Raw genomic sequence first — 12,459 nt, forward strand, 5'->3', positions numbered from 1 at the left:
CGCACGTCCCTCTAGAGCCCAACACAGCCAAACAAACCCACCGCCTCTCGTCACGTCGTAACTAGCCCCATTTTCCTTGAACTTGATTGTAGCGGTCGCGGCGATCAGTGTGCACGTCCGCCATTGTTGTGTAGTGAGTTCGCCATATTGTCGCGACCATCTTTTATAAACAAAATAGGAAGCATCGTCATGGCGGACCACCAGAATATCATGTGCGAGGTGGAGATCCAGCCCGACATCCAAGAATGCGTTGAAATCGAGTCGATTCCGGTCGATATCTCGGACACAGTCGAGACGATCGTAGAATGCGGCGAGCCCATGATCTCCATGCAGCCGCTGGAGGGCCGAGACATAATTCTCGAGGCGCAGGAGGAGATCATCGACGATTCTGGCGACCCGCTCAACATCTACGACGTCCCGGTGCCGGACGCGTCCGACCTGTACGTGGAGTCGTCGCCGGGGCCCTCGAAGAAACGGCGGTCGCCGACGAAGGGCCGCAGCGGCGGCGGCATCCTGGGCCACCGCCGCGCCGACAACGAGATGTTGCTTAGCGACATGCACGTGGAGACCAAGCCCCGGAAATGGGAGCAGAAGCAGGTGCAAATCAAAACCATGGAAGGGGAGTTTTCGGTAACAATGTGGGCGTCTGGTGCCAGCGACGGTAAGTCACCCTGTCCCATCGACGAACGACACTTTTCGCGACCGGAAGTACGAGCTGAGACGTCAAGGGCGCTGGGAACATGCATGGGGGCACTTTGGGACGCTCGAGGGGGACGAGAGCGCGATTTCGGGGGGCGGCGAGCGCGGATGCATGACGCGGAGGCTGTGGGGCGGCCATCACTGCATTTTCTGCCATATTTTGTCATGGCCGATGATTGTTATTATGGTGGAAGAGTATGGCGGAAGATGGGGAGGTTGGAGCGAGTCGAGCGCGAGTGGCGGGAAATTTGAATTTATCGCGATAAATTATGAAGTTCAGGTGAAAATTTCACACAATTCTAACTTTTACGGGCTCTAAATAATTTAGCAACACCTTTTCCATAATTTTATCTAGAAACTTTTAAATAGAAAACATTATTTTAGCCTGTCCATTCAGATGAAAATACTAAAGTGGCTTTCAAAAAAGTCGAAAGCCACAACCTTTATATCTAGTTTATAAATAGACAGAACTGCAAAATCATGAACAATTGTTGGCATTTTAATTCAGTTTATACAGGCAAAGTCATTACACGGTCTCATGTTTCAATGTGATTGTGTTGCGTAGTTTTTATCGTCGTTTCTATTCAAAAATGTTGAAATATCGCATTTCTAGTGATATGAAACATTATGCTACAGTAAAATCACAGCTAAACGAAGAAAACTACCAAATTTGAAGCAATTTGGGATTCATATGTAAATGCACACTTCTTTGAAGCATTTCAAAATTTCGACACAATTTCGGTTTTCTAAAATTTCAGCATAACTTTGCTCAATGAACGTTTTTGAACTGTTAGAAATGTCCATACTTTAGTTCTGCCTCGAATTTTTGAAATACATACATTCATGAACTAATGGGAATGGGAACAACAGATTATTTAATTATGAATAATCTTAATCTACATGTGTAGGTGTGGCTTTTAGTGACTTTACAAGTTTACTGATAATTTCAACAGTTGATCTTCAACTAAATTTTTATTTATTTATTTATTTTGGTAGTAATGCGATTATCTACAGATTCATGAGTAGCGCATGAGTTTGTACTAGTTTGTAGAGAAATTTCAAAAAGTGAAAATTTCAACCTACAAATGAGAAAATTATGAAACCTTGTCATAAGAGATTGTGAAAAATACTGAGAATATGAGGTCATATTTTGGCGAAACTGACATTTTAACGTTGTACTTCGTCTCTTTGCGAAAGATGGCGCCACAGAAAAGAAGTAATTACTTATTACTAATTAATTAAGTAATTAATTAAATACTTGTGTGAAACCTAATAAAATCAATGTAATTGACAAATTTTCCTATGTTCTTTGTTACAAGTGATTTAGGAGCAAATTTTGTACGTAAACACTAGTCTTTATTGATTTGCCCGCTTCCTTTACTGTGTGTGTTTTCATATACGGCAATTTTAATTTTACTCTTAAGTATAGCTGCATTTTCAATTTTCTTAGTGTTATTTCTTTTAATTTTTATAGAAAAATGTGAAACTTAACAAAGGATAAATCTCGGACCATACATTCTATGAGAAAGCCACGCACGTTTACATAAAATTTTGCGTGATGAACTCATTTTTTAAGAGATAAAGTTTGTTCACCATTGATTTTATAAAAAATTTACAATTTTCTTGACTGTTCGGGCTTTCAAATAATTTTTGGCTTACTATACCCTAAATCCAGTTATTTTGATAAAAAATACTTTTAAGGTTATTTATATTGTATTCATTGTTCATCATTTAAATTCAGTTGACATTTTGATGCTCGTCAAAAGTTATCATTAACTAACATTATTCATTACACTGCTGCCATTGTAGATTTTTTAAATCCATGTTAATTTTTCACCAGTGACAATTTGACATTATAATTATTCGTTTATTAAAGGTGTAGGAACCTAGAGCAATCTAATTTTTCTAATTTTAAGGTTGCACTTTGAAGCTTAAGATTCTAAAAAATCCAAAAATTACCTATTTAAAAACCAGAAAATGCTCCAAAAAAGACAAAAAGGACACTTTCGGGAATAACTTTTTGTAGTAAAATTAATTATGTTATTTGCTTTTACTCCCCGAGTAGCGGCATTAGGCTACTTTCGTGTTTCCTCACCGGTTCATGACCCCTACTGTTTGAAAAAATAGGTCTTCCGTTTTCGTCTGTCTGGCGCCGTTTGGATTTTTATTAGACAGATAATCTCCGAAACTACCGTACTGTTTGTTGCCAAATTTATATGTGTTAGAAACAGGTATTAAGAATATCGTATAGATAAGAAAATGCTAACTAATCTTTGTCTAATCAGCCCCACCAACAATGTGACGTTACATTAAAATTTTGCATAGTAAATGTTATTTAAATTTTGTAAATGTACATGTTCTTACATTTGTGGTTTATGAATCCGTCTTAATTTTTTACCCTAGTCATTTTACAATTTAACTTTAAAACACTTTACGTTTTAAAGTTATGCCAAGCTGATAAATTAATCAAAAAATTGTTGACGTCATCTCAAAATGTTACCGAATAAATCCTACCTAAAATGTGCACAATATTGTGAGCCTACATCAAATCTTTATCTATGCATTCATATTTTTCAGAACTGCTTATATAGGGTGACTCAGAAAAAAATTAATAAATGAGGCTATTTATTTTCCCGCTAACAATGTAATGATAGAGGTTATGTTCGAATGAGGCTGTTACTAACTTCAATAAGTTGAAAACTATGAAAATATCTTTCGAAAATTGTCACAATTTGGCGAAATTTTCGAAGGAATAGGTATTGAAAAATTTAGAAAAATCACAAAAAATGCAGGGTTATAGACTTCCATTTGCTGATTCCAAAAATATAGCGTGTTTACGGTCCCGGGGAAAGATTATAGAAATATTCACTTTGAAAATATACATATTTTAATCCAAAAACTGGCAATATTCCAATGGGCGATTCTGAAAAAGTGGTATAAGTTGTCGAAGAAATGAGGCCAACACTAACTTTTGTAGGTCGATCTGTATAAGAAAATGCCTTTGGTTATGTTTCAAAAATGGTCGAAAATTGCCCAAATTCTTGTAGGATTGAAAAATCTTCCTTTTGAAGAAGTTAAAAAATTCGCAAAAAAGCAACATTATAGATTTCGACGTGCTGATTCCAAAAATATAGCTAGTGCTGGTGCAAAATTTTGGAAATATTGTATTTCAAAATATATTTTTTTGGTCCAAAAAATACGATATTCCAATGGGCACACTATAAGAAAATGTTTAATGGTGGCGTCTGGTTCGGTTTCGCCCAATACTAAATACATTGAAAACATCGTCGTAGTTTCCGGAATTGCATTTTTAAAATACTGAAATCTCCAACCAAGTCAGAATCTAAGTAAACCTGCATTCTGCTACCGCATCACAGCTCGTTTAATGCCGATTTCTCGTTTCAATAGATTTTGACTTTTCGCGAGTTATTTACCTCATTCGTGGATTTTTTAATATTATAAATGGTATCAAAAGAAAGCTGACACTTTTCCCCAGGGGACCTCCTATCTCAGAATGCAAAAAACTTCAGCACTTCGTCAAAAAATGCATCAATGTGTCGGTTAAAATGTGATGTAAAAGTTGTTCAACTTTATAATTTTTTTTGTAAATGCATACTTGATATGAATATAAATATGGAGGTCCCCTGGACTGAAGTTTGTTAATTCGAAATATAATTTTTTTAAAGCGATATATCTCATATTTTTAAAATGCAACTCCGGAAACCGCGATGATGTTTTCAATGTATTTAGTATAGGGCTAAACCGAACCAGACACCAGCCTTAAGTTTTGAAAATGGTCGAAAATTGACCAAAATTTTCATGTTTATTATTAAAATACTCTGTCGTATTTCCTAATTTAGGCACTATACAATTACATTTTAAGCAATATGTATAGTGGGTAAACAAGCACTAATACGGAAAAATCGGCAATTAAGCAAAAACAAGTAGAACTTAAATGAGAGTATTTTTTAATAAATTTATATATGAAAGCCTACTTAGAAATGAAAAAGCATTTACCCAAAGATCCGCTCTGTACTTATCAACATCTTCAATTCTTGTAGTTCGAAATTTGTGAAAAACATTTTCAAATAATGTATAAGCAAAATTTAATATAGTTTGGATGTGAATTGATACTCTGAAAGTAGACAACCAATCGTCAAAACTCCATATTTTTTCTTATATTGGACATTAAAATATGCATTTACTTTTAAATATAATTTTAAAAACCATAAAAGTTTCACAGTTATTGACACAACATATTTACAACAATAAACTAAATATGACAACAAGAATTTGCAGTTAATAACTGGTATTTGTCAATTTCGGTAAATGACAATACGATATTTGACAGAGATGGGAAAACAATTTCAATATTCGGACTAGCCAGTACCTAATTATTACTAATTATAAAAAATCCAAAAATAAAAAAATAGTCTGAAATAAGTCACTATTGCTGATAAGAGAATTAAACATATGAAGGACAATATAAGGTGAAGCTATGAAAAAGATAAGAAAGTTTGGTTATGAGTTATGGATGACATTTTAATAATAGTCAATAACAAATGTTGTTATGATGTAAATTAAATGTCTCTATCAACCATGTTAGTTTTGGCAGTAGAAACTAAGTGGGTTGACAAGTTTACCAATTTCAAGCAACATTTTTTTATACCCACTGTAACAATAACTGTTGATCACCTTGTATTATGGTATAGAAAGAACAAAAACCAAAGTTAATCAGCAATTTTGTTACACGTTTTTGAACTACTGTCACTAAACGGCTTATCAGAAAGAATTTTGGTGTCGATAACTGATGTGAATTGTTTGTTTATCGAAGAAAATTATTGCGTTTTCCAAAAATAAAATATTTCTTTCAATTAATTTCCATTCAGAAATAGATAAACAAAAGTATGGAGATTTTTTGTTTTCAATTTCATCGTAATAATAGTCTAATTTAGTTAAATAGCGCATTTTTGAATCCGCATTAAAGATCCACCAACACTGCACTGTAACTCGAAAATACGCCTGTCGATGCGGTAACAAAGAAACTAGGTTAAATTTCGCCCCCAAACCTTTGCCAAAATCTTTTAAATGTGATTTTGTTTTGATTATCATTAAATTAATCCTGCTTCTCTTCCCTTTCAGATGAAGGCTCGAACCCCGAACCCGATCCCGACTACACGGAATACATGAGTGGCAAAAAGATCCCAGCTGATGGTATTCCAGGTCTAGATCTATCGGACCCAAAGCAATTAGCAGAATTCGCTAGACCTGGTTTAAAAAGTCCACGAGTACGTAGGCCCAACCAAGACACAACCGACCGAACGATTGGTGAGCACCAACAGCATAAAAGCGACTTTAAACGAATATATCTTGTTTTTTCAGCTTGTCCACATAAAGGTTGCAATAAAATGTTCCGTGACAATTCCGCCATGCGCAAACACCTTCACACACATGGACCGCGTGTGCATGTGTGTGCGGAGTGTGGGAAAGCTTTTGTAGAATCTAGTAAACTTAAACGGCATCAGTTAGTACATACTGGGGAGAAACCATTTCAGTGCACTTTCGAAGGATGTGGGAAGCGGTTTAGTCTCGATTTTAATTTAAGGTAAGCATGCGTGAGATTGTAGCTTTTTTATTTTCGGTGAGGGTGATTTTGGTTATAGTTTAGGTAGTTGTCATGTGACAACATTGGGCAACCCTTGTAGTAGGAAGTTTTTGATTCTGATTTTTGGTTACTACGTATATTAAAGGTTTCCCTAGATGTTTTTCATGGTTTCGCTATATAGTTGTGATTTATTTCGTTTCAGAATAAAAACGGGTTACTTAAATTGTCTATTTAATATACTGTGTGTTTTATTGGTAACTGGACTGCTTCTGTTCCAAATTCCAGTGTCAGGTACCGGAGGTTACTTGGAGGGGGCGAACTACAGTTTTTGCTGAAAGAACATCCAAAACACCATTTTTGTGACTCAAGGATATTATTATTTAAATCAAACCTTTTTGGTAGATACCACCCAGGTCACCTGATTTACATCCACTCGATTTTTTCTTTTGGACTAATTTGAAAAGTCAGTTTTGTTGATTGAGTACTACAAATAGAAGAATGATAATCTTAATTTAAATAATATTAATATATACACTAATAGCAGACATTAATTTTTGCAGTATTCGTTCATTAAGGTTGTTGGTACTTTTTACTTCGTTACTGTATTCATACTGATGTTCAACTAATTTTGAGAAATTGGTAGATATTGTTATTGGCTCTAAAAACGGGTTTTCATGTAATAAATTGGTGGCAGAAAATTTTGTTTCATGTACTAATGACAAATTATCAGAATATCGATCGATCTCTACGTGTAAATAAAAACAGCAAATTTTAGTTATCTAGGTACATGTTTGTACCAACATTTCTCTATTTTTATTTGAAACGTCATTTGTGTAAATATATTCGGTTTCCAGTCTTACAAAAGCTGATTCATATTAAATATTTGATATTTATGTTTACGAAATTCAGTTTTTATTTCCTTTGTACCTTATCTATGTAGCGTTATCAAATACGTCGTAATCTGTTTTGTAAATATCTTGCAAAATGTATATATTTTTTGCAGACTACATAATTTTCCTTTGTTTCTTATAATAAACGAGTTTTCTTTCAAACTGTTGATATCTAATGTTACTTACACTTTTCTTTTTTTTGTACTAAAAATAGCAATGATTTTATTTAATCATTTCATTTCGTTTGATTTACTATTACCAACCAAAAAAAAAAAAAAGAATTAAAATGTTAGGTTATATCACAAAGTATGTCGCACAGAAAATTCTAGCTTCCTTTGGGCACATCTATTTAAAATTCCAAACATGCATGATACTTCTTGAACTGATGAAGTCATTGAGTGAGCGACTGACGTGCTTTCGTTGGGTTAAGCCAATAGACTTTAAGTAGCACTTAACTACACATTAAGAAACGAATCTATGAATAAGCTGTTTACTTTCCTTTCTTACGATTGGCGTTAACACTGTTTTATAAATCTTAATTTTTGTCTTCTTTGATATTTCCCATTCTGTGAAGAATATTTTGTGCAGCGCTCTCTATGTATCATTTACTTTGCAGATTCGATTAATTTCATCTTCCATTGTACGTGTTTCTGCAATGTAGACACTAAGGTATTTTAGTTGATTTACTCGTAGTATTTTTTGTTTTTGCAATTCTGTATCTGTCTATCCGCAACTCAGTATTTTGGTTTTGTTCGTATTAATTTTTCGGTTGTTCGTCCCTGTTCTTTGTGTTTATTTATCTTTATAGCTTTTAGTTTTCTGTATCAAAATTGCACCCTTTCGATTCCTTATTGACTTGCGAATTGTAATAAACAATGAATTAGTATACTTCCCTGACTTACTCCTTTGGATGCATTAAGTATCTTTGTCTGTAACCTGTTTTCATCAATTTCTTTTGGCTTTCCTATGTGGAATTTTTGTATGGTGTTTTTTACTTCGCAAAGTTGTATAGCTTCTCGTTGCCGTTCGCTTGGTTCTATAATTTTGTGCTTTATTTTCTTCCAATGTCCTCTGCTTTATTTAGCTTCAAAAGGCGTAAGATATTTCGACCATATTTTCTAGTATTTTTTTCTTTTGTGTTATTATCTGGCTGCTTTTACGTTTTTCACAAGATATTTTTTTTACAACAGCGTTTCAGTGTATCATGTAACATTTTTTAGTTTTCCTTGACATTTTCATCCGAATTTTTCACTCCCTCCTTTGCCATTTTATCTTCGTTTAATTTTTGATTTCACTTATCCTCAAAATACTTTTTCACTTTTTCTAACTTAGTTTTTTATCTCTTCACTCCACTAAGAAGTCTATTTCTTTTTAGTCGTGTTTTTTGATCATATATATCATATCATATAAGATTTGTTGTAGATTTTAGGTATTAATTCTTTGCATACTTGCATTTATTTTGCATTTATGTTTGTTGTAACCTGTGTATAATTCCAAAATTAAAAATCTACCACCACCAGAATTTCTTCAGTTGTGTCATTCGGTTTTGATATTTAAATATTTCAAAATCTTGACAAATCAAGTGTAGGTCATCATTGCGAATCCACTTTGTGGTTAAGATTTTTCTGCAACTTTGGTCCATCAAATTTATTTTTAAAATATTGATGTTGGCATTGCTGAGATTTGACACATTTTTTTCTTCTTAATTTCGTTTTATATCTATTCACCCCACTAGTCTGTTTCTTCTTAGTATAATTTAGAATTCCTCAGTTTCCAAGTTTTTTAATTTTTGTAAGATTTGTTGTAGATTTTGTATTTCTGTTTGGTGTAACCTGTGTAGTATTCCAAAATTAAAAATCTACCACCACCAGAATTTCTTCAAAAATACAACTGGCAACGTTGCCAGTGTAAGTTTTGGTAATTTATTCCAGAGTGCAATAGTTCGAGGTTTTTTCATTTTCATCGACAATTTAATGCCAATCTTAGCATACTTAAACTATATATACAGGGTGTTTCGTTTATTTGATACAACCCCTGTAACATTTTATTCCTAAAGATAAACCTGTAGTTCTTTGAGCAAATGTATCATTTTAAAAGATCTATGTGATGGCAATCTCACATTTATATTATCACTTCCGCTAGAACCGGAAATGACATCAACTGTATATTTTTTATGGAACACTAGGTATATTTTTTCATAAATGGAAAGACTGATTTTTTCTAAAAATCAAAGGCAACCAATGTTTCTAAAATAAATACTTAAAAAAGTTATTATATAAAATAAAGTCGCGATCTTTTCTATAGAACCACTCCCTAGTGTAAATTTTCAAAATTTGTTTGGTGTAAGTGACCTTGACGGGTTTCTGGGGGAAAACATATGTGTCAAAAATTTGACAGGTTAGATGGCCCCATTGTCAATGTAGATATTTTATTTTAATAAATAGATGAACAGAACATACAGTCTGCACGGGATACAGTGCGGCATAGCTGAGGGCAACCGAAACATTCGTGTTGTGCTAGTTTCGATTGCCATGTCAACTACCGCTACCAACCGCGTTCGGCGTAAAGTACTAGGTGACAGGGCTACCAACTTGACTTTTTATCGAGTGGTTCCGTAGAAATGACCGCTACTGTACACGAAAAATTCATATTCATTGATGACAATCTAGTAGCTTGAAAAATTGACACTCATGTCATTTATTCACATGGGTAATCTTTTAAAATCATACAAATTTGGTTAATGAACTATATGTTGGTGGATTTTTTATTTTGGAATTAATTATAGGTTTTGGTATCTATAAGTCAGATCATATGATCAAAAAAAGTCGCTAATAAAGTCGTAGACAAAACTAAATGACAAACAAATGTCATTTACGTCCAAATTTTCAAAGGATTCGTGTATTATAGGCTGTAAATGACTAAATGACGTGAGTTTAACCACAAATCGGTGTGGTAAAAATTTGGGTGAGCACCACAATGTCAAGGGAATGTTCAAATCCACATTGTATCTGTCAGTTGTGTCATTCTGTTTTGACATTTGAATGTAGTGGCTAAAGTTTCAAAGTCTTGACAAATCAAGTGTATGTTGTTATTGCGAATCCACTTTGTGGCTAAGTTTTTTCTGCAACTTTATTTCACGAAATTTATTTTTAAAATAATGATGTTGGCAATGCAGAGATTTGGCAGTTTTTTTTTGTTCTTAATTTCGTTTTTTATCTCTTCGTCCCACTAAGCAGTCTGATTTTTCTCAGTCGTCTTTTTGTGATCATAAAGTTTTCATATTTGTGGTTGTTGTAATCTGTATTATTTTTTCCAGAATGAAAAGTCTACACACACTGGAACTTTTTCGAAAATATAATTGGCAACCTTGTCACAATCAATTTTAAAATAGTGATTTATTATTCCGCGTGAAATAATTTAAGGTTATGTTTCATTTCGTTGTTCATTGACGGTTCTTTCCATTTTTTGACAATCGGTGGAAAGACGTTCTCAAACGTTGTAGTGCCAATCTTAAAATAATTTAATTATACAATCAAGATCTGTTTTTAAACTGAATTTCCAGGTGGTGGCTTTTTGATTTCAGAATGAATTAAATATTTTGGCATGTGTATATTCAGCAAAAGGTCCTTATGACAACCAAATGTTAAATCTACCGTACTATTAAAAAAGTCGTCTAGTAGGCCATGACATTTATTTGTAAATTAATGATGTTGGCATTGCAGTTGTTTGACACTTTATTACCCATAACCGTCAAATTGAACCAGGAACGCCTTGGTGTTGCCAACATAATTTTTTTAACAGTAAATTTCAAAGGTGGCTACTATTGATCCTTCTTTCGTACTTACTACTTCACGAAGGTATTTATCTTTGTGTTTTTCCAATTATCATCTCGTTCAGTATCTATCCTTGTTGTTGTTTATCCCGTATGAAAAAAGAGCCCTCTAGTAGCCCATAAAATGTATTTTTAAAATAATAATGTAGATATTGCAGCTAATGGACATTTTATTTGACAGTTAGTTGATCGTAACCGCCAAACTACTTATTATTAACTTTACTGTCATGTAGATCATTTTCATTACGTGAGCTTCCCCAAATCTATTTTCCACGTTAGTTTCCGTTTTTTATTTCTTTGTTTCAGTTTATCACATTTCCCTTCCATTTTCCATTAATGTGCTACAAATTTGCGTAAAATAACAAAAATAAAACATTTCACAACGTTGCACAATATTGCCCAATGTTGCAACACACTTCACGTGATCGGGTGACTCATCATCCAAGGCTAAACGAACCTTGAATTCCAATTTAGCTGAGAGCTGACGCACTGCTGTTCAAGGTCGTGTTTTTCAACATCTTGCGCAATATTTAAGAACATGTTGCAATCCTGTTACGTCGATACAGTCACGTGATTAATTTTCAAGGCTAACCGGGCCTTGCGTACAAAGATAACCGCCAATAAGGCGCGAAGGATTAATCACGTGATCAGAATAACTTATTTGATTGGTGTTTATATTTCCAGTGGCTATAAATGGGTGGATTCGTTTCGTTGGGACTTAAAAGTGTTTTTTTTTTTTCAGAACTCATGTTAGGATTCATACGGGTGATAGGCCATATGTGTGCCCCTTCGACGGTTGTAATAAGAAATTCGCACAATCAACCAATTTAAAAAGTCATATTCTGACGCACGCAAAAGCGAAGTAAGTATCGACATTTTGAAATTACGTTGTCACAAATGTTTTATATTTGTAGGTCTAGAAATAATATGGCCCGCAATACAAATAATATGCAAATGTTGCAATCACAGTTCGTACAAGTTGAAGTAACTGATCCTGAATATATTGTATATACAGATTAAGTAAATGAAACGAAGGGTATTTGCGCAAGTGAGATGTGCACTAATTTTTAGAACTGTTAAAGTTGAAAGACAAGCCAAGTGAAATTAAAATATTTTAAACCAAAAACAAACGTTAAATTACAAGTATAAAATAGAGGCTAGCGCATGCACTCTGGTTATTTTGATGACTGATTCAATGCAGGTATCTTCTACTTTTAATTAAAAACTGAAACATCGATATTTATAATTTCTAAATTATTTTAATGTAAGGTTTGTATATCAGGTCGTTTTAATTACCAACTCAATGAGTTGTAAGATACAAATATCATATTTCCTAATGTACATAAAAAATAAATAATTTTCCAGTACGATTAGTTTTTGTTGCGCGCTGTGTATGTATTGGCAACACTGATTTGCATACGACACTGAATCAC

General features: G+C 33.7%; 1 protein-coding gene across 1 annotated transcript; it reads left to right on the forward strand.

The window, feature by feature from the left end:
- Positions 1-72: 72 nt before the first annotated feature.
- LOC135138773 (transcriptional repressor protein YY1-like) lies at positions 73-12,393 on the forward strand. Its single transcript, XM_064068787.1, has 5 exons — positions 73-661; positions 5,842-6,027; positions 6,082-6,304; positions 11,769-11,888; positions 11,941-12,393. The coding sequence occupies exons 1-5, from the start codon at positions 190-192 to the stop codon at positions 12,044-12,046; spliced, it is 1,107 nt and encodes a 368-aa protein (XP_063924857.1). The 5' UTR covers positions 73-189; the 3' UTR covers positions 12,047-12,393.
- Positions 12,394-12,459: the final 66 nt, after the last annotated feature.

Source organism: Zophobas morio, unplaced genomic scaffold (assembly GCF_036711695.1).
Source record: "Zophobas morio isolate AGI-343-1 ecotype UQ-CSIRO unplaced genomic scaffold, CSIRO_AGI_Zmor_V1 ptg000030l, whole genome shotgun sequence".
NCBI lineage: Eukaryota > Metazoa > Arthropoda > Insecta > Coleoptera > Tenebrionidae > Zophobas > Zophobas morio.